The 27,684-nt window shown below is 40.5% G+C and overlaps 1 protein-coding gene across 1 annotated transcript in view; it reads left to right on the top strand.

Moving 5' to 3' along the window:
- The window catches only part of SEL1L2 (SEL1L2 adaptor subunit of SYVN1 ubiquitin ligase), a 174,827-nt gene that overhangs the window by 85,113 nt on the left and 62,030 nt on the right, over positions 1-27,684 (top strand). Inside the window, exon 5 of the mRNA XM_056121630.1 lies at positions 26,011-26,064. Within this exon, the coding sequence (XP_055977605.1) occupies positions 26,011-26,064 (54 nt within the window). The remainder of the gene's footprint in view (positions 1-26,010; positions 26,065-27,684) is intronic.

Genomic DNA, 27,684 nt, shown 5'->3' with positions numbered 1-27,684 from the left:
TCCAGTTGGTAACAGCTCTAGTCCAGCGGTCCTCTTTAAATCTCATTACGTGACCAGCCCATCAGATTTTCGACACCTTGGCAAACGAGACAGCGTCCCTGATCCTTGATCGTCGACGAATGTCAGAACTCCGGATTCTTTCTCTCATTTGAGTGAAACGTTATTTTCCAAGCATAGCTCTTTCTATTCTTCTTTGGGAGACCTGAATAGTGTTCTCATCTTGTTTGTGTAGGGCCCAGGTCTCTGAGGCATATGCTAATGCAGGAAGAAGAGTGGAATCAAAGAGATGTGCCCAGAGCCTGAGGTTCTTCGTCCTCTTAGCTATTTCTTCGACGTTCTTGAAGGCATTCAAAGCCGCTCTCTTCCTCCTGCGCAGCTCGGGTGCCAGGTCATTTGTCATGTTGACCTCTCGACCTAGGTACACATAGCTGTTGCATTCGAGATGGTCATTCCATTGAGAGCGAATGGGGCATCAGGAACGAGGCTGTTTCTCATAAACATTGTCTTCGTAAGATTCAGCTGTAGTCCTACCTTTCCACACTCACGGTCAAAGTCGGCCAGCATTTGTGCCGCTTGACTGATGTTTGGTGTTATTAAAACAATGTCATCAGCAAAGCGGAGGTGGTGTAGTTGCCGACCATCTATCTTCACTCCCATTCCTTCCCATTCCAGTCGTCGCATGATGTTCTCGAGGGTGGCACTGAAGAGTTTCGGTGAAATGGTATCACCCTGCCGCACCCCTCTCTTGACATCAACGATCACTTCTTTGTAGAATGGTGAGATCCTGGTAGTGAATCCGCAATACAGCTCACGGAGAATCCTGATGTATTGGGCTTGAATGCCCTGATTGGCTAGGGCTTCAATGACCGCTTCCATCTCAACAGAATCAAAGGCCTTCTTTAAATCAATGAACGTTAAACAGAGCGGCATCTTGAACTCCCGAGAAACCTCAATGAGCTTGGTTATCGTGTGGTATGGTCGATGGTGCTGAATCCTTTGCGGAACCCAGCTTGTTCGCATGGTTGTCCTTCATCTAGTGTTCTGCCAATCCTACTTAGGATGACTCGAGTTAACAGCTTGTAGGTGACAGACAATAGGCAGATCGGCGCCCGCTCCTCTCTGGAAAGAAAGATGGCGGCCGCACGGGAGCCTTGTGGACAGCAGGTTTGAGCCGGGCTCGGCGGGAGTGATGGGGACCTCATGGGAAGGGGGGCTTTGTGGGCCGTCCCCCACGCCCCACCGAGGTCTCCAGCTGCCCCCCACGAGCGGCTCTCCGGCACGGCCACGACTCCAGGGAACAGAAGCCAGTCTCTTAACTATCTAACTTAATAGAAATTCTTCCAGGTTCAATAAGTAAAATAGCAGAAATTCAAAACCACGCGGACGCTATTGCGTCCGCGCAACATCATTTTATTCTTAAACCAAGTTGTAGAAAGCAAATCATTTCACAACGCTGTTTCAGCATATCTGATTGTGGGGGGTGGGTCGTAAACTCTAAACAATAATTGTGCATCTTCTATCGAAACAATCTATCTAGTCAAAGTAGATAGAGTATTAACTAGAACTCATCTGCCTCACAAGAATTGGGAGGGGTGGGAGGTGGGGGTCTATTGGGGTTTGGGGTTAAAAATAAGTATTGGTAAAGGGAAATGTGTTTGATATTTACATGACTGAGACCTAAACCCGAAAGCTCTGTAACTTTTCCCACAGTGATTCAATAAAGAAATAAATTATAAAAAAAAAAATAGGCAGATCGGGCGATAGTTGCCAATGTCATGGATGTCTCCCTTCTTGAACAGTAGTACGGTCCTGCTGGTTTTCCATTGGGACGGAATCTTGCATTCAGACAGGTAGCGAGTGAAGAGCCGAGCCAGTGTATTGATGAGTACTGACGGCAGGTTCTTCAGGTGTTCAGGTCTGACCTAGTCTGGGCCGGGTGCTGTTTGTTTCTTTACCAATGAAATGGCATGTCGGATTTCAGAAGGGAGAACGTTGGGAACGACATATCCATCCTGTGGAATTTGGTATGTCGGCAAGTGGACATGGCTATCAAAGAGATTTGAGTAGAAGTCATGGATAGTCTTCTCCATTGCCGTTCTGGAGGATGTGATGGATCCATCAGGAGGTCGGAGGGCAGTCATCTTGGTCTTGTAATTGGCGAAGGACAGGCGGGCGTTATGAATACTTTTCCCGGCTTCTGCCGCATCTACCAGTACTTCTGCTCTTCTCTCTTTGAGGTCTTCCTTGATCGCATCTCTGCACTGCTTTGCTAGCTCGGACATTAGCTTTCGGTTGCCTGAGGCATGCGCCAAACCACGCTGGCGAATTAGCTCAAGAGTTTTCGACAATAAGCGATTTTTTGTGGCTATTTCTCTCTTGGCGTTCCTCGCACATTCATGGAGGTGCTGAACCAGTCGATCGTATTCCTCGTCAATGTCAACAATGGCATCTTCCCATGTTGCCGCAATAGTTCCAAAGAGTTCCCAGTTGGTGGTCATTCTGGGAGTTCTCTTTTTGAACTTTGCAGCCCTTTCTCCCCGCTCTGTGAAGTAGAATTTTGCATGAAGGAGATGGTGGTCTGATCCCGTTCGAAATTTTGGAACAATAAGTGACATCAGTCAGGCAAAACCTTCGTTTGAATATGATGTGATCTATTTCGTTGTGGAATTGTCCACCGGGAGACTCCCATGTCCATGGTTTAGATTCTGCCTTCTGGAACTGTGAGTTACCATGAATGGTCTTGGTCGACATGATGAACTCAGACAGCCTCTCACCCTGTTCGTTCCATTCTAGGCCATGGGTCCCGATGTGAAGTTCTTCAGCTGATCTTCTCGGTCCTATCTTGGCATTAAAATCACCCACAATGATCTTGTAGAAGGTGTGGTCTTCTTTATAGAACTTCTCTAGCTCCATGTAGAACTTCTCGATTTCTCTTTCATCATAGTGAGATGTTGGTGCATAGACAACGAAGATAGAAACTGCAGGCAGTGAGCCACATCTATTCAAATGTAAACATCCAATTCGGGTTGTTAGGCATTCGAATGAATCAATGCTCTTGGCCAAGTTTGTGTTGACAAGGACACCAACGCCTCCAACACCTCTTTTATCGCATGTTCCGAGGAACAATTCTTCTCCAGTGTCGAAAACGGCATGGTGAGATTCGTGCCTTCTTGTCTCGGTCAGACCAATGATGTCGTACTTGATCATTCGCGCTTGTACCATCAGGTCCTCGATGGATGCATCTGATGCTAGCGTACGTGCATTGAAAGTACAGACGATCATTGGTAAGGCGAAAAAGAATTATCAGGTCAAAATTCTTTTAACCTAATCTGAAGTACAGATAAATCACTTCTACTCCATTTAGGTGAATTATAGTTATATATGTATAAGATAACTTATGTGAGGAAAAGGGAGTGACACAAGAAAGAGCCATAGTACCCTTAACAAAATTGAAAACTGCAGAAAAATAGACGGGTTTTTTTTAATTAATTAATTTATTTATTGAATCACCGTGGGAAAGGTTACAAAACTTTCAGGTTTAGGTCTCAGTCATGCAAATATCAAACACATTTCCCTTTACCAAAACTTAGTTTTTACCATGAAGAACCCCAATAAAACCCCACCCCCCACCCCTCCCAGTCCCTGTGGGGCAGATGAATTCTAGTTAACACTCTATCTGCTTTGATTAGATTCATTGTTTCAATAAAAGATTCACCACTATTATTTAGTTTACCCCCCCCCCCAAATCAGACATGCTGAAAAAGCATTGTGAAGTGATTTGCTTTCTACAGCTGGGTTCAAGAATTAAATGTTGGTTTTGGATTTCTGCTATTTTACTTATTGACCCTGGAAGTATTTATACTGAAAGTCAGATAGTTAAGAAATTGGTTTCTGTGCTCTGGAGTCGTGGCCGTGCTGGAGAGCCGCTAGTGGGGGGCAACTGGTGGCCTCGGTAGGGCGTGAAGGGCAGACCGAAACGCCCTTCTTCCCATGAGGTTTTAGTCGCCCCCACTCCCCCGGCTCATACCTGCTGTCCACAAGGCTCCCATGCGGCCGCCATCTTTCTTTTCAGAGTGGAGAAGGCGACTGGGGCAACACCCTTTCCCCTCCAGACAGACATGATGGCCTGGATTAACGCATAGTCCTTTCACTTTTCTGCTCCAAGCTTCTGGGTTCTGCATTAAGTCCTTGTGCTTCTGGGGCTGTGGCCGTGCTGGAGAGCCGCTCATGGGGGGCAACTGGTGACCTCGGTAAGGCATGAAGGACGGACTGGAACGCCCCCCTTCCCATGAGGTTTTAGTCGCCCCCACACCCCCGGCTCATACCTGCTGTCCACAAGGCTCCCATGCGGCTAGACAGGATTTTTTTTTTTTTTTGCATTGAGGTTCCACTGGGAAGATCAGAGAGACAACTATCTCTGGATGTTTCACATGGACTGGAACCATCAAAAATGCAGATAAAAAGCTTATGCCTGGGGAAAGAGCAGAAATTTCTAAGGCTGAAACTACCTGGAGCAAGAGCAGAAATTTCTAAGGCTGAAACTACCTGACAAGTGGCAGGACCGCAGGGTCAGAACTTGTACAATGTGTGCCTCCAAAAGCTTGCAAAACAGGGATTTTTTAGCCTACTTGAATTGGAAATTACAGGAGCAAAAATCATCATCCAAATACAAAAGCAGAGAAACTGTGAGCTGTTCTGCACTTGTGGCCCCCAGGTGACACAAAGCCCAAAGTCACCTTCTCCCATTCACTTCTAGTTGCTGCTGAAAAATAGAGCCCTTGGTTCAGCCCTTGGTTGAGCAGCTTAAAATTTGGCAAGAAACCAGGCCTTGGCTTTTGAGATAGTATAAGGGTTAAGGCTCTTGCCTTGTGTTTAGCCAACACTTGTTCAATCCCCAGGACCACATATTCCCTGAGCATCACCAAGAGTGATCCTTGAACACAAGAGTATGTCCTGAGCATCACCGATGTGCACCCAAAGGGAAAGGAGAGAGGAGGTAGCAAACTAGTACAGCAGAAAAGGACTTGCCTTGCATGCAGCTGAACCAGGTTGATCCCTGGAACTACATAGGGTCCCCTTAGTGCAGCCAGGAGAGATCCCTGAGCACAGAGCCAGGAGTGAACCATGAGTGTGACCTGGTTTGTGTGTGTGTGAGTGTGAGAGAGAGAGAAGACGAAGAAGAAGAAGAAGAAGAAGAAGAAGAAGAAGAAGAAGAAGAAGAAGAAGAAGAAGAAGAAGAGGAGGAGGAGGAGGAGGAGGAGGAGGAGGAGGAGGAGGAGGAGGAGGAGGAGGAGGAGGAGGAGGAGGAGGAGGAGGAGGAGGAAGGGAGGAGAGAAGGGGAGAGGAGAGAGAAGAGAGGAGAAGAAACAAGAAAGAAGATGAGAAAGAGAGAAATTAGGCTTGCTCAAACTTGGGAGCTTTGGGTCCCAGGAACTTCTCAACAGCTTGTAACTGATAAGCAGGCAATGCAAGCAAACACCACAAGCCTAGTGAATACAACAGCTGTGTGGAGTTGCAGAGTAATTGACCACTCTTGAGCACCAGAATTCAGTTGTGCCTAAACTTGTGGGTTGACACCACAGCCACAGTTAGCACCAACACTGAGAAAGCTGAGTGGGGGCACGAGTTTTCTGACTTCAAGGTTCCAGTTGACAAGTAAACTAGTGACAGCAAATTTCCAGCTGTGGTACAAGCCACACAAACCAGAACCAACCTCTGGGAGGAATCATCTGATATACAGGAACCATATACTATCACTTAGGCCTACAATAAACCAGATCTGCTGCTAGCACTCATATTACACCAGCATAATAAAACAATGAAAGAATTCACCTGCACTAACGAATAAAGAACAAATCTGGGAAGAAACCCAAAACACACAAGAACTCTCTAATCTCTTTGACAAACAATCCAAAGTAACAATGACAAGGCTGTTCAGTGAATGACAGAAAACAATAGAGGAGAGCTCCAAGAAGAAAGATCAACTATGAAAAAACTTCAGTCAAAAATTTCTGAACTGGTGCCAGAGAGATAGTATAGGGGACAAGACATTTGCCTTTAATGTGGTTTACCTGGGTTCAATTCTCAAACCTCTTATAGTCCCCTGAATCCTGCCAGGAGTGATCCTTGAGCTCAGAGCCAGGAGTAGCACTGAGCACTGCCAAATAATCAGATATATGATAACTCAATGGACTGAATGCTAACCTAACACCAAGAAAAATAATTCAAATGTATAACCAAAGAACTGGGCATATATTTCTCACTAGTAGAGAGAAGACGTGCATGTGTGGGTTTGATGCCCAGTACCACCAAAAAAAATTATTTTTTATAAAGTACTTAAACAAAATTTTCCTAGTAAATTTGAATCTGGAGATGTGGCTCAATGGTAAATTACATACATTTCATACATAAGACTGGGCTCAATCTCAGCACCAGAAAAATACACATATGCATAAATAAATACATGCATGGCCTTCGGCTGTGTGTTATCAAGCTGACTCTGTAGAGAACAGTGGGCATTATTGGAGACAGTGTTCTGGAAAATGTGTAGCTGTGGATTTTGTGAGACATGGTGCAGCACAGCAAAGTTTCTAGAATCAGAAATTCTTATATGAGTCCATTTTCTACAACCTAATGAATTTCACATTTTTGTTCATTCAGTATACATAGATAATTTACTTCCCCAGAAACCTGACTTCTCCATACTGAAAAGTGTGAATAAGGATCACACTATTTCATATGGCTGCTATTAAAAAAAATCAAATAACTGCAAGATCCCTTCACAAACGTTAAAAAATATTAATGAGCAGTGCCATGTAATATTTTTAATAGAAATAGCTTGTTCTTTGGAATCAATATGTTCTGCTATTACATCTCACCTCTAACACTGCCTTCATGACCAGCACTCTGAGTCTCAATTTACTCGTTTGTAAAATTAAGAGTAATATTTGTGCATTTTATGTATGCATGTGGTCTCAGTAGAAGACCAAATGTGGGTGAGGGCAAATTCACTGCCTGAAAGTCTAATGTTGACTTTCTATACAAAATTCAGCTATACTGTTTCTTTAAATGTTATAATACTGGTTGGCCAAGAGTCTGAGCAAACTCTTCTTAGGCCCTCTCTGATATCTAACTTTAACATTTTCATTCCTTATCCGGATTTTTCTTCCTCCAAGAACTCCCATAACCTAGCAACTAAAGTGTTGACATTTGGATGAGCAGGAAGACTATGGAACTGTCCAGTACTACAGCTGTATTCTACTCTGATGGTTGCTGGATTCGATTACAAATTTTTTCTTTTCACCTCAATAGGAAAATATTTTCAGCTGCAGTTCTTCATGTAGTTGATTTATCTGTTTGTATGAAGAACAACTGAAAGATATCTATGTTGCAAGCAATTCTTAGTTCTATGGTTGGTTACTGGAACCAGTGTGGCCAGATGTAGTCAGTCAGTTTGTTGGACTGGTCATGTGTTGCTATCACTCTTCTCAGGCTGTCTGTGCCACTTAATACAAGAATCTGACCTGTACTAACAAAAAATATTGCGGGGTACTGTAAGGATGGTTTAGAAATGTGCTAAAGGAGCTGAGAACAGGGACGGGGAAAGAGCTCAAAGATTGCAGCACATTCCTGACATGTGGAGGCCCCAGGCTCAATGCCTGCCACCATGTGGTCCCCCACGCATTACTGTGATGGCACTGATGGCCCCCAACGTTGCTGGATCAAAGTAGCGCGTGGCCAGAATTGACACTGGTCCTACCTGGTTATTGCTTGGGAGATTCCCCTTCAAAGGAAAAGAATGAACCTGGAAATGTATTCTGGCAATGATAATGAAAGATAGAGAAAAGGATGGAGATAAGAAGAGAGCAGGAACATACCTCTCCACCAGGGGGAAAGGGTGGAGCAATCAGATGAACCGAAATATAGCAGATAGGAGAAGGCCGGGGGGGGCAGATGACATGCAGAAAACTGAATTTACAAAGGGAAGAAAGATATGAATTCCTATCATAAAGGGGGCATTGGTGTTTGGAGGTAATTTCAAATTCTGTTACAGGGAAGCTGGATGAAGTTAAAAAGGCGGGGGAAGAGTAATATTTATTTTTATGAATGTTGAATGGTTCTTCTCACAAAAGTCTAAAATAAGCTTTAGGAAAACCAGATAAGAGCAACAAATATAGTTAAAGTTATGAACAGTCATTGAATTAATTTTCAAATATTCTGCATCTAATAAAAAGTATTGAGTAAAAAAATGGTAGAGTGGAAGAAATGGTTAGCATAAAAGAGTCCTAGTCTAGTGAAAGTACTATAAATATTAAAATATGCCATTTGGAGTTTAAAAGTTCATTTTCTTTATTTCTGATTCTTGTTTATGAAACAAATTATTTAAAATTAGACTTACTTTTTTATATACATAAGCAAACTGTTTCAGCAGAAAATCTTCTCATTTTTCAGACAGGTAGAATTAAACTTCATTTGCTCTAAGAATCAATAAGTAAATCACGCACATTGCACCTAACAATAATGGCAGTCTCTAAGCATAGTGCTGCTTATTTCTATTTTATTTTTGTTTGGGTTTTGTTTGGGGGTCAGACTCTGCAGTGCTCAGTGCTCACACCTGGCTCTATACTCAGGAATCACTGTCGGTACCATATGGAGCAGCAACAATTGAACCCAGGCCTTCCTCACTGTCAGCTTTCTCTGGTCCATATCTTAATTTTGTTTAACTGCTTTTGGATACAGAAAGAATATGCAGTGGGTAAGGTGCTTCCTCATATGCAGTCAACCTGAGTTTGATTCCCAGAAGTACTTCTGTTCCCCTGAGCACCTCCAGATGATTCTGGAGTACAGAACCAGGAGTAAGTCCTCAGCACAGCTGGGTATGGCCCAAAATCATAAAAAAAAAATATATGAATAAAAAAGAAAACACTGTCCTTTTTTTCTCAAAATTTTCTCTTCACAGCACCATAATATTTTTGATCTCAGAAAAAACTTTAACTTTGATCAGTTCACTTTTTAGTTACACAGTTTAAGATATCTTTACTATGAAATTATTTCAAAAATTATTACAATAATTGACGATTATTAGTATACGGAGGAAGAGCTGAATAATATGTATATTTTACCATGCCTTTTAATTTTAGAATAGTTTTAGCTCAGTGTCAAAGATTTTACATTTTATACTGGTTTATAGTTACTAGCACTGTACTACTATTAAAAAGAAAATTATTTTCCTATTAACCCAATAATTACCTTGATAATTCTAGGCCTTTCTCTGGGAAGCATTTCATCTTAACATTAATGCTTTTTCCTGTATTAAGATTAGAGACAGTACCTGAGTTGCTCATTAAGGTTGATTCACACTCTGATATGCAATTTAAGCTAAAAGTAATGGCCATGGGTGTTTTTGGGATTCATACAAGAATTAAAGAAAATTTGGCTTAACCATTTTTATCTTTTAATAATTTCCTACTTAAAAAGTAAAAGGGAGAAATATTTAATTTCTAAATTATTATCATAGAATCCAATTTCTAAATTATTATCATAGAACCCAAGTAATGTACATAAAATATCCTGTGCATTTAACTCTTTCCTATTCAAATCCCAGTGACTTTAACGATTTCTTTAAAACCACAGCACAGTGTTAAAATTCAGAACCAAGCCTTATAAATAAAGCTATTTTGCAGAGTTTGACCTTTACAAACTAAAGAAAGTGTCATTAATGTCATCTAACTCTAATACAACCTTTCTTTGGACTCATTTTTCCCCCCTGGCTTAAGGTTTAATCATTCTAAAGTCCATCTCATCTCATCTCATCTCAGTTTCATCTCAGAAAAGGAGCAAATACTGAAACCTGATTATTGTAAAGCTGTTAGGTGACAATGCCAAGAATTTCTCTAGCTCCATGTAGAACTTCTTGATTTCTCTTTCATCATAATGAGATGTTGGTGCGTAGACAACAGACAACGAAGATAGAAACTGCAGGCAGTGAGCCACATCTATTCAAATGTAAACGTCCGATTCAGGTTGTTAGGCATTCGAATGAATCAATGCTCTTGGCCAAGTTTGTGTTGACAAGGACACTGACGCCTCCAACACCTCTTTTATCGCATGTTCTGAGGAACAATTCTTCTCCAGTGTCGAAAACGGCATGGTGAGATTTGTGCCTTCTTGTCTCGGTAAGACCAATGATGTCGTACTTGATCATTCGCGCTTGTACCATCAGGTCCTCGATGGATGCATCTGATGCTAGCGTACGTGCATTGAAAGTACAGATGATCATTTTTGTCTTCCTTCGTTGTGGCAGCCTAGGTCGGCCTTGAGATTTTGTCGGCCTCTCCTTTCTCAACCTTCTCAGTGCTGCCATGTCGGTGAAGCCTTCAGGGTCAGGTGAATGAGACCAGTTGTAGTTACTGGTTTTGGCATATCGAATACACAACGGATAGCTTGCCAGGCTCTTCTGTGCGGGCGGAATACTCTCGGTAGCTTGCCAGTCTTTCCGAGAGGGATAGAGGCTTTTGGGGCGACCTCTAATCACCCTTGTAGGTATTACCATATTTGAACCCTATCAAATACGATACAATTCCAGAAGATGGGTATTTAGTGTCTTATGATGTGTCCATGGCCGCACGGGTCTGGAAAGCGTCCTGGAGTGTGGCGACTGCTGGGTAGTGGAAGTAGTGTCGATAGTGGAAGTCTGCCAGTGGGGTATTTATCTGGGTAAGGTGAGTCTCCTGTGCGCAATTCGATCCCTGGGTGGTTGATGGAAGCAGACAGGGCAGGGTAGGGTGGGGCTCCTGATTAGAATCCCTTTGCCACCTGTGGTTGGTGGGAGGAAGCAGAGAATCTCTGACCCTGGGTCCATTGAGCTGGAGTCCAAGGTCTCAGAGAGTTCCACTTATCTTGTTCTGTGGGTCTTCAGTCGTGCATGGGTCTCAGCCAGAGCTGCCACGCGGGTCTGGAAAGCGTCCTGGAGTGTGGCGACGGCTGTGGTTGGTGGGAGCAAGCAGAGAAGCTCTGTCCCTGGGTCCGCCGAGCCTGGAGTCCAAGGTCTCAGAAAGTTCCGCTTATCTTGTTCTGTGGGTCTTCAGTCGTGCGTGAGTCTCGGCCGGAGCTTCCACGTGGGTCCGGAAAGCGTCCTGGAGTGTGGCGACGGCTGTTTTTACATAAATAAACAAAAACACAATTTATGTTTTTACATAAATAAATTCTAAATTGAGCAGAATAAAAAAATTGTCAAGTTGCAAGAAAATTAAGAAATTTAATATTGGTTAACGATATCTCCAAAAGGAGCCAGCCAATTCAGCCTTTTTGTACTATAAGGATTATAAGAGTACCATACCAGAATAGAAGATGCGTTCTATTTGTAATAACATTTATGGTAAAATTCTTTAAAAGGGTAACTCTGGAAACTAAAGAGGAATAGGCAAAATAACAAATTTATTAACATTTCATTAAATAAAATTTAAACTTATACTTTACGACTAGGGCTGTAGCGATAGCACAGCGGGTAGGGCGTTTGCTTTGCATGCGGTCAACCCGGGTTCAATTCCTTTGTCCCTCTCAGAGAGTCGGCAAGCTATCGAGAGTATCCCGCCTGCACGGCAGAGCCTGGCAAGATCCCTGTGGCATATTTGATATGCCAAATACAGTAACAAGTCTCACAATAGAGATGTTACTGGTGCCCGCTTGAGCAAATCGTTGAACAGGAGGATGGTGCTACAGTGCTACTTTACTACAAATTAGAGTTTTAAGCTGTGGGAAACTAAAATCTATAGTCAAATTTCCTAGTTTAAAAGTCATGCAGCTCTAGGTTAGGAAAACAATTCAAGTGTTAGAATAGGTATCCAGCATATGCAAGACCTGAGTTTGATACTCAACATTTATTATCCCAGCACTGCCTTGGTTGCCTTCAAATACTGTTTTTTTTTATATCATAATAGAGAAACTGAGAAATTATTCATTTTCTATGTTAACTGACTAGTCAGTCTTTGATATAACTTGATTTTAGCAAGACATTTAACAAAATTATATGCTGAACTCACAAATCTCGAAAGAGATCAACAAGCTGCAGAGATACCTCCAGACCCAGTGTGAGGCTGAACGTCATATTTGGGACACCACCCCAACAGAGTCCTGGCAGCTGAAAACCTCCATAACCAAATCACTGCTATGATCATGATGGATCTCCACAGGCTCTGGTGAGCCTCATCCATGAGAAAATCTGCTGAAAAACTCAGGTTTGCAGGTTTTGTGACCAAAATCTCCAGACTTTCATGGCATCAAATATGAATGACCTCCTCTTCATCCCCCGTTCTTCTGGGAGCCTGACAGTCATGCCCATGAACTGCCTCTGGTGCCATATAAGCTAATTAATTGTCATGATCCAGAAACTCACAGATAACTCTCACAAGAGATCAGTAGGCTGCAGAGATGCCTCAGACCCCAAAGTTACCACTCAGTTAAAAATTTAACTCCAGTTGTATCACCTTATTTAAAATTTTAGAATTCCCCAAGCGTGTGACCCCAAATGCAACCATGTGACATCTCATACTCTATGTTTCTGATGTACTAGGAGTAGCAATATTGGATAGGATGTAATGTAGAAGGTAACCAATCTCAGTTAAAAAAAATATTAGTATACCCACCTGCTCCCCCTTGGCGGCACGGTGGCTGTCATCCTCCAGAGGCCATTGGACAGTCAGGTTTGGGCCCACAGTGACAAGACACGCGGGGCCTCATGGGATGGAGTTAGAGCCAGGCCTTTCCTCCCCTCCCCAACGAGACCCTGAGTCGCTGCCCATAAACAGCCTCCCTCTCTGGTTCCTGATCAAGCTGCTTAACGGCCATGATCCAAGAGACTCAGAAACAAATCTCGGAACCCAGCAGGTTTGGGCAGAAATCCCTCCAGATTTAATTGTCAAAATTTTGGAATTCCAAAATCGCACAGCCACTACTGCAGCCTTGTGACATCATATGTTATTCATAACCAGCAATAGAAAACAAATTGTCTGTGGTTGCCTTTTCAGCAGATCTGAGTGTTGGGGTAAAATCCCAAATTTTAATAATGGTGGGTCTAGGGTCGAAATATTGAATCAAATCAAAGTAGAGAGAGAGTGTAATATTAGTATACAATGTTCAACCTGTAACATGTTAGTAATCTCTTACACAAGGGCTCAATGGCCTCAGGGTGAGTTTCAACAATCTTCACACTATTTTCCAAGGAAAACTTTTTTGATCATTTTTAGAGAATTATTCATAAGAAGCACTGTAGCACTATAGCACTGTCCTCCCATTGTTCATTGATTTGCTTGAATGGGCACCAGTAAAGTCTCCATTGTGAGACTTCTTGTTACTGTTTTTGGCATATTGAATATATCACAGGCAGTTTGCCAGTCTCTGCTGTGCAGGCGGGATACTCTTGGTAGTTTGCCGGGCTCTCCAAGAGGGACAGAGGAATCGAACCTGGGTTGGCTTCATGCAAGGCAAACGCCCTACCCATTGTGCTATCACTCCACCCCCATAAGAGGCAATACAAAATAAATTATTTAGTACCTGCTACTGAGGCAGGCTTGGATGGTGGCTGGAAAAATTCGAAATAATGGTAGCAGGAAGGTGTAATGGTGTGGGATTGGTATTGGAACATTGAATGCAATAAATTATTATGAACAACCCATATAAAAATAAAATAAATTATTAAAAAATATAACATTAACACAAACTAGATAAAGAATTAGAAACATGGATTTCGATAATGGTGGTTATATAGTATAGACTAGGTCCACGAATCACCTCCAGTACCATATAAACTCTAATAACCTTGCTCCAGAGACTCATAAATAAATCTCAAAAGAGATCAACTTGCCATGAAAAATTTTCTCAAACACCCACTCAGCTTGAGAAAACTGGGACTCCACAAAGGGGTAGGGGGAAAGATTAGCCCAGTGCCCACCCAAAAAGAGACCTGACAGCTGTTTGCTCTCACACTGAAAAGTTGCCACCATGCCTCCAGTCACACTCCATTGTCTCAGGACTGAGTCTCAGTCAGATATTAACCTGCTGAAAATTCGTGTATGTGGGTGAAAATTCGGGTATACCGGTATTTGTGTCTGAATTCTCATGGCATTCTCAGAGAAAGATCTACCTCCCTGTACTTCTGCAATCCCAGGCAGTCACATCCACACCTAAACCCAATTAAGAATTTAACTACAACTGTACAACACAGTTAAAAATTCTGGACTTTGTGGAGCATGTGGCTGCCTTCTCAGTTTTATGACATCTTCAACCTTTATAATAGTGATAATTCAATAGTAGCCCACCAGATTGGATTGGATATAACCTATAAGGCAACCAATCTCAACTAGACAAACAGAAACACAGCAGGTACAACCTGTAGCAACATTTTAGTAATCCTTCATATAAGGACACAAGGACTTACCATCTCCACCATGAGATATAATAATTTATACTAATTTTCTTCTCAGGAAATATTTTTAATCATTCCATTAGCAACTTATTGAAAACAAGCAATATAAAATAAATGATTGTTGGCCTGTTATAGAGACAGGCCTGAGAGTGGTTGGGAAAATTGGAGACAATGGTGAAGAGATGATAACAGTAGTGGGATTGGTGTTGGAATATTGAATGCCCATAACAAATCATCATGAACAACTTTGCAAACTACAGTATTTATATAAAAGGGGGGGATTTACATAACTAGGCTTTACCTATTTCACGTAAACTCCAAAATATATTAACACAGAATTTCTTTTTTTTTCTTTGTTTCTTTTTTTTTTAAATTTTTATTAATGAGACACCATGAGGTAGTTGTAGACTTACAAATTTTGTGCTTGGGTTTCAATTATACAATGATTAAATACCCATCCCTCCACCAGTGCCCATTTCCCACCACCATGGATCCCAGTATCCCTCCCACCCCCACCCCGCCTCATCCCACCCGGCCTCTGTGGCAGGGCATTCCCTTTTGTTCTCTCTCTCCTATTGGGTGTTGTGGTTTGCAAAAAAGGCAATGAGTGGCAATCATGTTTGGGCTATAGTCTACTTTCAGCATGCTTCTCCCATCCTAGGAGGATCCTCCCAACACCCTTTATTTGGTGCTTCCTTGTCTATCTGAGCTGCCTTTTCCCCTAGCATGTGTGGCTGGCCTCCAAGCCATGGAGCAAAATTTCTGGTACTAATCTCGGCCATTCTTGGGTGTTAGTCTCCTATTTTGTTACTTTATGTTCCCCAGATGAATGTAATCTTTCTATGTCTCTCTGAGTCATTTCACTTAACATGATGCTTTCCATGTAGCACCACTTGTATGTAAATTTTATGACTTCATCTTTTCTAACAGCTACATAGTACTCCATTGTGTAGATGTACCAAAGTTTCTTTAACCAGTCATCTGTTCTCGGGCACTCGGGTTTTTTCCAGATTCTGGCTATTGTAAAGAGTGCTGCAATGAACAAACAAGTGCAGATGTCACTTTGACTATAATCTTTTGCCTCTCTGGGATATATTCTCATGGCCCAAAAACAGTGGTGGGTTATAGTGAGAAAACTTAATGAAATAAATACTTGCTTTTGGTCTTTTGGATGTGGGCCTGTCCCTGTGGTGTGAAATTATATCTCATTATGGTTTTGATCTACATCTCCCTGATAATTAATGATGTAGAGCATTTTCTCATGTGCCTTTTAGCCATTTGGATTTCTTCCTTGAGAAAGTTTCTGTTCATTTCATCGCCCCATTTTTTGATGTGGTTGGATATTTTCTTCTTGTGGAGTTCAACCAGTGCTTTGTATATCTTTGATGTCAACCCCTTGTCAGGTGTGTATTCGGCGAATATCCTTTCCCATTCAACACAGAATTTCCTTAAAAGTTTTATTATTGACAGGTAAGACATGATTATTACCATAATGAGATCCAAATATAAAATAAAATTTAATGCAATTTTTCTTGGATTCCAGAATTGAAAACTTACTTATGTAAATGAGAAGAAGCATTTTTTTTTAATTTATTTATTGAACCACCATGAGAACAGTTACAAAGCTTTCAGGTTTAAGTCTTGGTCATACAATGATCAAACACCCATCCCTTCACCAGTGCATATTTTCCATCACCAAGAACCCCATCCCACCCTTCCCCATGCCTGTGAGGCAGATGATTCCCACTTTAATCCCTCTCTACTTTGATTACCGAGAAGAAGCATTTTATTATGTTGTATTAAAGGTTTTTATTTTCCTTGTTTATGTAGGTTAAAATCCTATAACAATTACAAATTGGCTCTTACTGATTTATTTTCTGATCATTCTATTTGTCATTTCTTATTTTTGTTGGAACAAGTAATATAAAATAAATTTGTTGAGGTTGGAGTGATGGTATAGTGGGTAGGGCATTTGCCTTGTATGTGCCCAACTTGAGATCAGTCCTTGGCATCCCATATGATCCCCTGAGTACTGCCAGGAATAATTTATGGGTCAGAGCCAGGAGTAACCCCTGAGCGTTGCCAGGTGTAACTCAAAAAGTGAAAGGAAGAAAGAAAGAAAGAAAGAAAGAAAGAAAGAAAGAAAGAAGAAAGGAAGGAAGGAAGGAAGGAAGGAAGGAAGGAAGGAAGGAAGGAAGGAAGGAAGAAAGAAAGAAAAAAAGAAAGAAAGAAAGAAAGAAAGAAAGAAAGAAAGAAAGAAAGAAAGAAAGAAAGAAAGAAAATTTGTTCGGTGTCTAAGGGGAGCAGGTTGGGGATGGGAAGGAAAATGGGGATATTGGTGGAGGGAAGGTCACACTGTTGGTGTTAGAAAACTAAATGCCTGGAACAACTGTATAAGGAACAGCTTTGTAAATAACGTTGTTCTTGATAAAAATAATTTTTTTAAAAAAGAGTATAGACTATTGGGTTCATGCCAAGCTGAAAGCAAGTCTACAGTGTATCATTAGATTCTGTCTATGATCCTTGGCTCTTCAAATCCTTCATCAAATATTTAGGAATGGCTAAACCCAGACTGTTTTAAATTATGAAACAAGAAAAAGAAAGCAAGATTTTTGTTTGATGTGTGTTTGTCTGTGTGTGTGTGTGTGTGTGTGTGTGAGAGAGAGAGAGAGAGAGAGAGAGAGAGAGGACTCAGACCAGCTGTAGGACTCTGTGGACCAAACTCAGATTGGCCAAAGTTAGCACCCTACCTGCTGTTCTATTTCTCTGGCCCCAAGAAAAAGAAATGCTTATTGCCAATGCTATACATAAGAATGTTAATTGAATTTTTTATAGTGAAACACCATGAGTTACAGTTATAGACTTACAAACTTTTGTGCTTGGGTTTCAGTTATGCAATGATCAAGTACCCATCCCTCCACCAGTGCCCATTTTCCACCACCAGGAGTCCCAGTATATCCCTCCCATCCCCCAACCCCCCCATCCCACCCTGCCTCTGTGGCAGGACATTCCCTTTTGTTCTCTCTCTCTCTCTCTCTCTCTCTCTCTCTCTCTCTCTCTCTCTCTCAAGTTAATTGAATTTTTAAAACTGATACCACTTGATAAAGCGCTAAATGAGTAGAATCTTAAAACTATTAGGGGCAAAAAAAAAACCCTTTGCAATTATGTTCTTACTTTAAAAAAAAAAAGTGTTCTTGTGACAAAGTGATACTACAGTGGGTAAAGTACTTGCCTTACAAACAGCTGACCTGGGTTCAATCTCTGGCACCGTATATGGTCTCCCAAGTGTAGAGCCAGGAGTAACTGCTGAGCATTGCTGGGTGTGGTATCCCAAAAAACAAGAAAAAATTGTATTGCAACTCTACTGAGATTAAGAGCGAGCAGAAAAAATGAGAAATAGATATCAACGACCCCTATCAGGTAGAAAATCTATGGTAATATGCAAAATACATAAATGAATAATAAGTAGTAATTTATTATATATCATAATGGTGGTAATTATCAAAAGAAAGCAGTTAACAAAATTAAAAGTAGTTGTTCTAAAGAAAATAGAAAGTATCCTGGAAAGAAGCCAAACATTGGTGTTTATTCAAAAGTATTAGAATTCTATTTTTTGCTACATATGTATTTTGTTTGCTAAACAATATACAAAAAGTTCGTTGAGATATCAGCTACACCCCCCAAAGTAATTATGTTTGAAGTGAAGAAACATAATTCTTTTCCATAAAAAAAGAAATTGCACTTTGGGAAACATCAAGTTTGGAAATCAGCAACTACTGCACCATACGATTGTGAAATATCTCATTATGCATGAGAGCATAGAAATTGTAAGAAATTACTAGGGTTATCTTTCTCAAGATTAATATTTCTTGTTATTTATGGTCCTTTGGATATTTAAGTGTGGTGCTTAATTTTCACATTTTTGAAATTTCCAGTGTTCTTTATGCTATTTATTTTTCTAGCTTCATTCTAGAAATGTGAACACTTGATATCATCTCAAGACTCTTAAATTTATTAATATTCTTAAATTCACTAAGCCTAACATAGGATTCACCTGAAGAATGGTCTATGTGTGCTTTTTTCCTTCCCATTCCTGTCTTTTGTTGTTGTGATGAGTTGGCCTGCTGTTGTACTGCTGTTGTATTTAGTTGTGTCGCTTGCCAGGGTTTACACTTTATAGTCCCTGCACACATTTGTGGACACAATCACTGAATTGTATTCACATACGTTCTAGTTGAAGTGCTTGCTAGGAGTCACTGCAATGCTCATACATGTGCTCACCAGAGACTTCGCTTCCTGATTGTGGTGCTTGCACTTCTTTCCTTGTGGTACTTACCAAGGATCTCACTCCTGAATTGTTCTTGCACACATCTGGCTACAGTGCAACTGGAAATTTCCTGCTCTAGGAAATTCTACAGAGAGTAGAACTGCCAGGCACAAACAGTAGGATTTTCTGAACTGCACCCAGAGCATTTGGCAGCACCAGGGATCAAACTTAGAGCTTTAAGCTTGTAAAACAAAATGCTCTAAGCCACTGAGCTATCTCCTGAGATATATGTCCCAGAGAAGAAGTTATGGTTGGGTTTTTTGGTTTGTTTGTTTGTTTGTTTGTTTGTTTGTTGGTAGTGTGTAGAACATTCAGTCTAGGTCAGTTTGTCCAACTCTTTTTATTTTTTTTTAATGGAATCACCATGAATTACAAAGTTACAAAGTTATTCATGACTGAGTTTCAGGTATAGGATGTTCCAATACCAGTCCCTTTACCAGTGTCCACTTCCTTCCACCAGTGTCCTACTTTCCTTCCTTCTTTCCAGTCTACTTCTATTGCAGGCACTTTTTCCTCTTCTATTTTCCTTTTATTCACTGTGCTTTATTACACTGTTACTGATAATGTATCATGCATATTCCTTTACCTCTTTCCAGCACCAAGTCCTTGTCCAGAGTGACCACTTCCCTCTATTATTGTTATTAATGGTCCCTTCCCTGACCTAACCACCCCCCCAAGCTTCCTACTAAGGACGGTTCTCCTGCTCTTTGTTTCTAATGTTTTGGGGCATTAGTTATTTCCCTAATATTGTTGATATGTCCAACATATGAGTGAAATCATCCTGACTTTCATTTTACTCTGCCTCTGACTCATTTTATTCAGCATGATACTCTTCAGATCCATATGTATCAGAAAATTGATTGACTTCATTTTTTCTATGGCCGTGCAGCGTTCCACTGTGTATATATGTACCATAGCTTTATTCAGTCATCTGATCCTGGGCACATGGGTTGTTTCCAGATTTTTTTTTATTGTTAATAGTGCTACAATGAACTTAGGAGTGCTGCTGTCTTTTTTTGCATTTTGTTTTTGGGACCTTAAGGTATATTCTCAGGAAAGGAATGCTGGTTTGTATGGAAACTTGATTTCTAGTTTTTTAAGGAATGTTCATACTGATTTCCAAAAAGGCTGGATCAGTCATCATTCCCACAAGCAATGAATGAGGGCTGCCCAATTGTTCTTTATTGTTTTTGTTTTTTAACTGTTATATTGTCATAGAGGTTTTTTTGCTTGTTTATTGAATGAAAAACATTAATACAGTATAACAGATTACTAAAATCTATTAATATATTACTATTTAGCCATTAAATAATGTCAATATTTATCTCACATCTTTGGGTTCCCTGATGTTAGATATATATATTTTCTTTTCTTGATTCCCTTCCATGTTTTGCACATTAATTTTTTAATAACATGATGTAATTTTCTTCCTGTTTTCTTTTGTATATCTTCACTAGGTATTGTCATTGCACTAACTATAGGGACTACATAAAACTTCTCATATTTGGAACAATATTTTAAATCATTCTGTTACTTTATATACCACAGATGAGTGCAATATTTCTATGTCTGTCCCTCTCCTTCTGACTCATTTCACTTAACATGATACTTTCCATGTTGATCCATTTATACACAAATTTCATGACTTCATTTTTTTCTAAGAGCTGCATAGTATTTATTCCATTGTGTAGATGTACCAAAGTTTCTTTAACCAGTCATCTGTTCTTGGGCACTCGAGTTTTTTCCAGATTTTGGCTATTGTAAACAGTGCAGAAATGAACATACAAGTGCAGGTGTCATTTCTACTATACTCTTTTGCTTTTCCAGGATATATTCCCAAAAGTGGTATAGTTGGGTAAAATGGAAGCTCAATTTCTAATTTTTTGAGAATTGTCCATACTGTTTTCCAAAAGGGCTTAACCAGTTGGCATTCCCACCAGCAGTGAAGGAGAGTCCCTTTCTCCCCACATCCGTGCCAACACTGGTTGCTTTTGGGAGACTGATACCCAAGAATAGTAGAGATAAGGACCAGGAGGTTATTGCACAGCTTGGAAGCTGGCCTCAAATGCTGGGGGGGGGGGGGGGGGGGGGGCGGGGAGGGAAAGCAGCTCAGATAGGGAAGGGAATACCAACCAAAGGGTATTTGGAGGACCAGCTCGGGTTGGGAGTTGCACATGGAATGTAGACACAATGGCCACTCAATGCCTCTAGTGAAAACTACAACACCCCAAAAAAGAGAGAGAACAAAAAGGGAATGCCCTGCCTTGGAGGAGGGGTGGGGGGTTTGGGGGTGGGGGTGGTGGGAGGGATACTGGGATTATTGGTGGTGGAGAATGGTCACTGGTAGAGGGATGAGTACTCGATCATTGTATGACTGAAATGCAAGCATGAAAGTTTGTAAGTCTGTAACTGTACACCACGGTGATTCACTAATAAAAATTTTTAAAAAAATAATATTTTAAATATATATCAGTTTAATTTCAATCATATATTCTTCCTCTCCCAATTTGTTATCAATGATACAAGTTATACCCAACCATATTTTGGTCTATTAATATGGATTTTTAGTTGTACCTATCTTTTATGCTTCGATTTTTTAATTCTATATAAGAAAAAGTAACTCTTAAGTCATCATTATATGTGATACTATATTTGTCTAGGTATGTATCTTTCCATAGTGCTTTGTTTTGAGATAGTTTTGTGTAGCTGTCTAACATAATTTCCTTTTAATTTAAAGATTAAATTATTTCAGTCATTTTAATAAGGTAAGCCTAGAGACAGTGAATTCTTTCAGTTTGTATTTAGTTGGTAAAGTCTTTATTTCTCCTCTTTTTCAGGTCAGTTTTACCAAATATAGTAATCTTAATGATAAAAATTTTTCTTTACACCATTTTGAAAATATCATTACATTCTCTCTCTGTCCTGAATGTTTCTGCTAAGATATATGCTCTTAACCTTATGGGGATTCCTTGCACATAGTGAGTTTCTTTCTCTATACTGCTTTCAAGACTCTCTGTCTTTGCTTTTTGACCGTTGATTATAATGTTTCTTGGAATGGGCATCTTTGAGTTTATCCTCGTTAGAGTTTCCAATGCCTCTTGAATTCAAATGTCCATTTATTTCCTCACATTTATGAAAATTTAGGCAATTGCACGGCAAAGCCTGGCAAGCTCCCCGTGACATATTCGATATGTCAAACAGAAACAACAAGTCTCACAATGGAGACGTTACTGGGCCCTCTCGAGCAAATCGATGAGCAACAGGAGGACAGTGCTACAGTGCTACAGTGCTTCTTGAAACAGTTTCCTACCCTTATTCTGTCACTGTACTTCCCTTGTGACTTCAACAAAGATGTGTTAATTCTCCTGTTGATGATCTGTAAGGATCTTAGTCTTTTTTGTTTTGTTTTTTTTGGGGGCCATACCTTACTGTGTTCGACTTACTCCTTTCTCTGCACTCTGGAATCACTCCTGTGGGGCTCAGGACCATATGTAGTGTCGGGGATCAAATCTGGGTCCCCTCATGAAATACAAGTACCCTACCCTTTATCTGTCTCTCTGTTTTCTTCTCTTTTCTTTATTTTTTATTCCTTGGACTTGATAATTTCAAGTAACCTGTGTTTATTGGTTCTTTACTTTGTGTGATCAAGGCTATGTTGCTGTAATGAATTTTCCCATTTTATTAGGTAGTCTTCAGATCTAGGATATCTGTAAATTTTATAAAAAAAAATTGTTATTTTTATTTTGTTTAGACATCATTTTTCTGCTCACGACTGCTTCTCCCGGAAGGCAGCATAAAATGAGGCCCCCATAACCATGCCATGGGACTCCGCACCAGACTGTTTTCACTCTGGGTGCCCCAGAGGGGGGCAGGTGAGAGCCCACCCCACCCTAAGGGACCCAGCTCCGGCAGCCAACCTCCACTGTCAACTGCTTCCACACTCCAGGCCGTTTTCCACACACTTGGGCCGAGCCTCACATACTCCTGGAAATGTCATAAGACACTCCCTATTCATTTTCCATAATTTCTACACCATACTTGATGGGGTTCAGACAGTAGGCAACAAATCATAGAGGGAAATATATAGATATAGATATAGATATAGATATAGATATAGATATAGATATAGATCAGAGGGCCTGGCAAGCTACCGAGAGTATCCTGTCCACACGGCAGAGCCTGGCAGGCTACCTGTGACATATTCAATATGCCAAAAAAGTAACAATGGGTCTCTTCCCCTGACTCTGAAAGAGCCTCCAATATGGCAGCATTGGGAAAAACAAGTAAGGAGAGGCTGGTAAAATCTCAGGGCTGGGACAAAGGGAGACATTACTGGTGCCCACTCGAGTAAATCGATGAGCAATGGGATGACAGTGACAGTGACAGTGATCATTTTTCTGATTTTCAGTTGTTTATATGTGCTTCCTTAAATGACTATGAGCCTTAGATGATTTTTTTAAATACCGGCTTTGGGGCTGGAGCAATAGCACAGCAGGTAAGGCATTTGCCTTGCATGCGGCAGATCCAGGTTCGAGTCACAGCATCCCAAATGGTTCCTCAAGCACAGCGAGGAGTAATTTCTGAGTGCATGATCCAGGAATAACCCCTGAGCATTGCTGGGTGTGACCCCAAAAGCATAATAAAATAAAATAAAATAGAATACTTGCTTCGTAATTTGTAGCTCTGTTTCATTTGTGCTGGTTTTATTTAAGATTTATTTTGCTCCTTTGATTGAGTCATATTTCTCTCATTTTTTCCATACGCTTTATTTTTTATATTCTGATTCATGATTTTGGAAATATATCCACCATTTTTAATCTTTATGAACTGAATTTGTTTAAGGCTAATCATTATGGCCAAGAGCTTCTGGGTTCTCTGAAATTTTTCCCTGTGGATTTATCTTTTATGGCTGATATTTGTAATTTCCCAATTAGAGAGTTTTTGTTGGGACCAGAGGAATAGCTCAGTGGTTTAGAATGCATGCCTCTCAAATTTATAATCATGAGTTCAAGTCCCCAGTGCTAGTGCATGCACCAAACACAATCCTGGTAGTTCCTCTGTCTGTAATCTCTGGCACCCCCAGTGATTTCTGCCCATACTGCAGCCAAATGGGTGTGAGCACCACACACATCTGGCCCCTGGTGAACACCACCACCACAACAAAAAGATGTACAAGCATCATGGTTCAGAATGGTGATCTCTGGCGAGTGCTACAATCATAACTAGTGTGTCTCAGCTTAAAGTGTAACCCCAGTAAGCAAGTGTGCACACCACAACCTGATATGTGGCCCTCACTGAACACAATAGATAAATGTAGTGGAGTACCACAATCAGGCATGTGTGAGATCCACTGCCCACCCCCCATCATCGGATCAACAGTGACAATGAATGAAGGGAAAGGGTAAGGAATTTTAAAAGTAGAATTTTTCTGTTTTATTTTTCAGAGTTTTGTAATCACTTTCTCCCTCTGGTATTGCAGGTTCTCTAACTGTTGCAACAACTTCTAAATTATCATTTTTTGTGGGAGGAGATTGGGGGTTGGGGGACCACACCTGGCAGTACTCAGGTCTTACTCCTGGTTCTGCACTCAGGTATCACTCTTGGCAGTGCTCAGGGATATGTAGTATCCCAACCACAAGGGACTGGAGATCAAACCCCAGTTGATCATGTGCAAGGAAAACACCCTACCTGCTGTATTATAGCTGTAGCACTGTCCTCCTGTTGTTCATTGATTTGCTTGAGTGGGCCCAGTAATGTCTCCATTGTGAGACTTGTTGTTACTGTGTTTCGCATATCAAATACATCACGGGGAGCTTGCCAGGCTTTGCCATGCAAGTGAGGTACTCTCAGTAGCTTGCCGGACTATCTGAGAGGGGCGGAGTAATAAAACTCAGGTCAGCCACATGCAAAGCAAATGCCCTACCCTCTATGCTATGGCTCCAGCCAATAGTATTATTAAAATACTACCTTGTACTATTTGCTCAGTGTGTTCTGTGCCCTTAGAAAGGTAGTAGGGTAGATATTTTACCACATATATCTCAAAATAACTTGAAAGTTTAAAAAAATACCACTAATATTTATAAGTTACTAGAACTTGGGACAGACTATAGTACAGAGAATAAGGCACTTGCTTTGCACAAAGCATAGTGGTCTCTGGCATTTAAGCATGGCAGTTCCATCAATTCTTCAAACAAATAAGATTTAAAATAACTTCTTTGGACATTGTCAGAATGTTGGGCACCAATTCTTCTCTTCTCTTTTGCTTTCACACAGGATGATCTTATTGTGCTGGTATTTGTGTGTAGATGCTATGTGTTATGATATAGCAACGTGCTACTAAGCTTTCTAAGCTTTTTTTTGTTCTCAGGAGTCCCTTCTTCCCCATAATCCAAAGATAGACAAAGAGAAAACAGTAACTTCGACATTATCCAGTAAATCTCGAACATTAGTCTTAATTTCTATTCTTTTTCTCTCCCAAGGAAGAATCCCCAATTGTGTTTTTTCTCCTGATGATCCCAAACTGTGCTGCCTTATAAAAATGGTGATGAGTGGAATGAAACTTTTCTTAAAGTTTTTGTAAATTTATATTTATTTTGAGTTTTCTGACATCATTATGATTTCTTGACAGTTTCTAGCATTCACATAAGGCTTTAGAGATTATATATTATTGCTTAACTTGCTATCTTTGGGAAGCATAAATACTTTGCTTACCATTCTACCACATTGTGAAGATAAAATTTTCACATTTTAGTCAATATAGTTTTTCATGTTTTAGTTTTTATATGTATCACACTTTATTTTAAATGACAATTAAAATATCAAAATTAAAAATAATGGATAAAGTTTTTATAGTCAAGAAAGGCAAACACATAGATATGCATACCTCCATATGGTTAGTCATTGAAGCGTTAAATCCTGTAATCAATTGCTAAAACAACCTAAGTGTTTACCGAAGAATAGTTGAGTCAAGATGTATTATATAGTCTATAAGGCCAAATTAATGGTTACCAGAATGGTAAAGGGAAGGTGGGTGGGTAAATTAGGTAAATGGAATCAGTTTTATGATGAAGAATAGAATTGAACTTTTAGTGATATAGTGGAGTATACACGAATGTTGATTTATAGTCATAAAATTATAAAAATAATTTAATAAGAATGCAAAACTTGGCTTAAATTTTTGAGACCCCTTCTCAATGTAGATAAGAATAATTATCAGACAAATTTGTTTATTCAATTTTCCTTTTTTTCTTCGGTGGTTTAGGCACTAGGATTTTTGTCTTCTTATGGAATAGGAATGAAATATGATCAAGCAAAGGTAAGGTCGTTCTAGTCTATCCTGGAACAATTTTGCCTTCTATTTAACTTATTTAAAATATTTTTATTCAGTAACATTAGTTTTCTGTCACTTCATATGTTCCAAAAGTGCTTTTCACATCACCAACTATTGGATCTCTTTCCACCCTTTGTGCTGGTTTTGTCTTTCTCTCTGAAGCTTAGTTTGCTTAAAATTACTTCATTCAGTCCGATACATAGCACTGTATAGCACTGTCCTCCTGTTGTTCATCGATTTGCTTGAGCGGACACCAGTAACATCTCCATTGTGAGACTTGTTACGGTTTTTGGCACATCAAATAGGTCACGGTTAGCTTGCCAAGCTTTGCTGTGTGGGCGCGATACTCTCAGTAGCTTGCCAGGATCTCTGAGAGGGGCAGAGGAATCGAACTGAGGTCAGCCAAGTCAGCTGCATGCAAAGCAAGCACCCTACCCGCTGTGATATCGCTCCTGCCCAGTCCCATACATATGGTTACAAATGGCAAGATTTCATCTTTTCTTCTAGCTGAGTAGTATTCAATTCAAAAATCTTATTTCAAAGTCCACCACAACCTCCACCAGAATTACTTGAGAAGGTTTCCCACAGGGCTGGGACCTCAAGTTCAGTGGACTTTCAGAGGACAAGAGGGTTTGCTGGGAGTCTGGTGAGGAACAGTTTCTAGCAGACGTTGGACAGGCAAGGGAGAGCTGTCAACACAGGGTTGCTTGCTGCCTGACTGTTTCTGGGAAATTACTAGATTCAAGGGTGTCTTATTTAATAGGCAGGTGAGAACTGTAGAGAACGGTCTTGTTTATTGGACAGGGGTGGGCTTCTAGATATATGTCTTTTCAATCCCTCTTGTAGACTTCTTCACAGCATCTACAGACCTAGAGGGTAAGCTCCAATTTGACGACCCTTTTGGTGCTATTATTAACAAGACTGTGAAAAGTTGTCAAGATGGTACTTGGCAAGTTTCTGAATCATAGTCTATTCCCTAAATCTATATGTTTCCAGGCAAAAACTGCAGATATAAGCCTGACTGGGGTTTGGTCACCAGCATCCCATCTGATCCCCTGAGCATGCCACAAGTGATTCCTGCATGTTGAGCCAGGAATATCTATACCCTGAGCACTGCTGGGTATGGAAAAAAATCAATTCTACAGATGAAGTATTAGGAATTCCTTCTACTATGGATTGAACAGGTGCTACTGCTTTGTTTCTTAGTGCAAGTTATCTCTCAGAGATGAGCAAGAACTGTTTCCTAGGTTCCCCTCACCCTGGCCCTCAGCGTGGAAGTTCCTGGATTCATCTCTGCTATGCTGGTTGTTAGGATTGAAGTATTCAGTACAACCTACCACACACCCACCACACAACCCCTGGGTTCCCCAGTTTTATACCTGAACAATTTCTTCCCGGATAGGCCTCTTCATTCTTGAGGTGGCATTTCTTCAAATCTGTCTCTTAGGCTGATTGCTGCCTCTTTATTTCTTACTGTGGCAATTCTGCTAATACAGGCTTCTGGTTTGCTGGTTTGCTTCCCTGAAGATTAACCCTTATTTTGGTGTAGATTTTCTGTTATCATAGAGGAAGTAAATATGGATTCCTCCTATTCCACCCTCTAGA

This window comes from Sorex fumeus, unplaced genomic scaffold, assembly GCF_029834395.1.
Source record: "Sorex fumeus unplaced genomic scaffold, SorFum_2.1 ptg000044l, whole genome shotgun sequence".
Taxonomy (NCBI): Eukaryota; Metazoa; Chordata; class Mammalia; order Eulipotyphla; family Soricidae; genus Sorex; species Sorex fumeus.
This window is presented reverse-complemented; position numbering and strand designations above follow the sequence as displayed.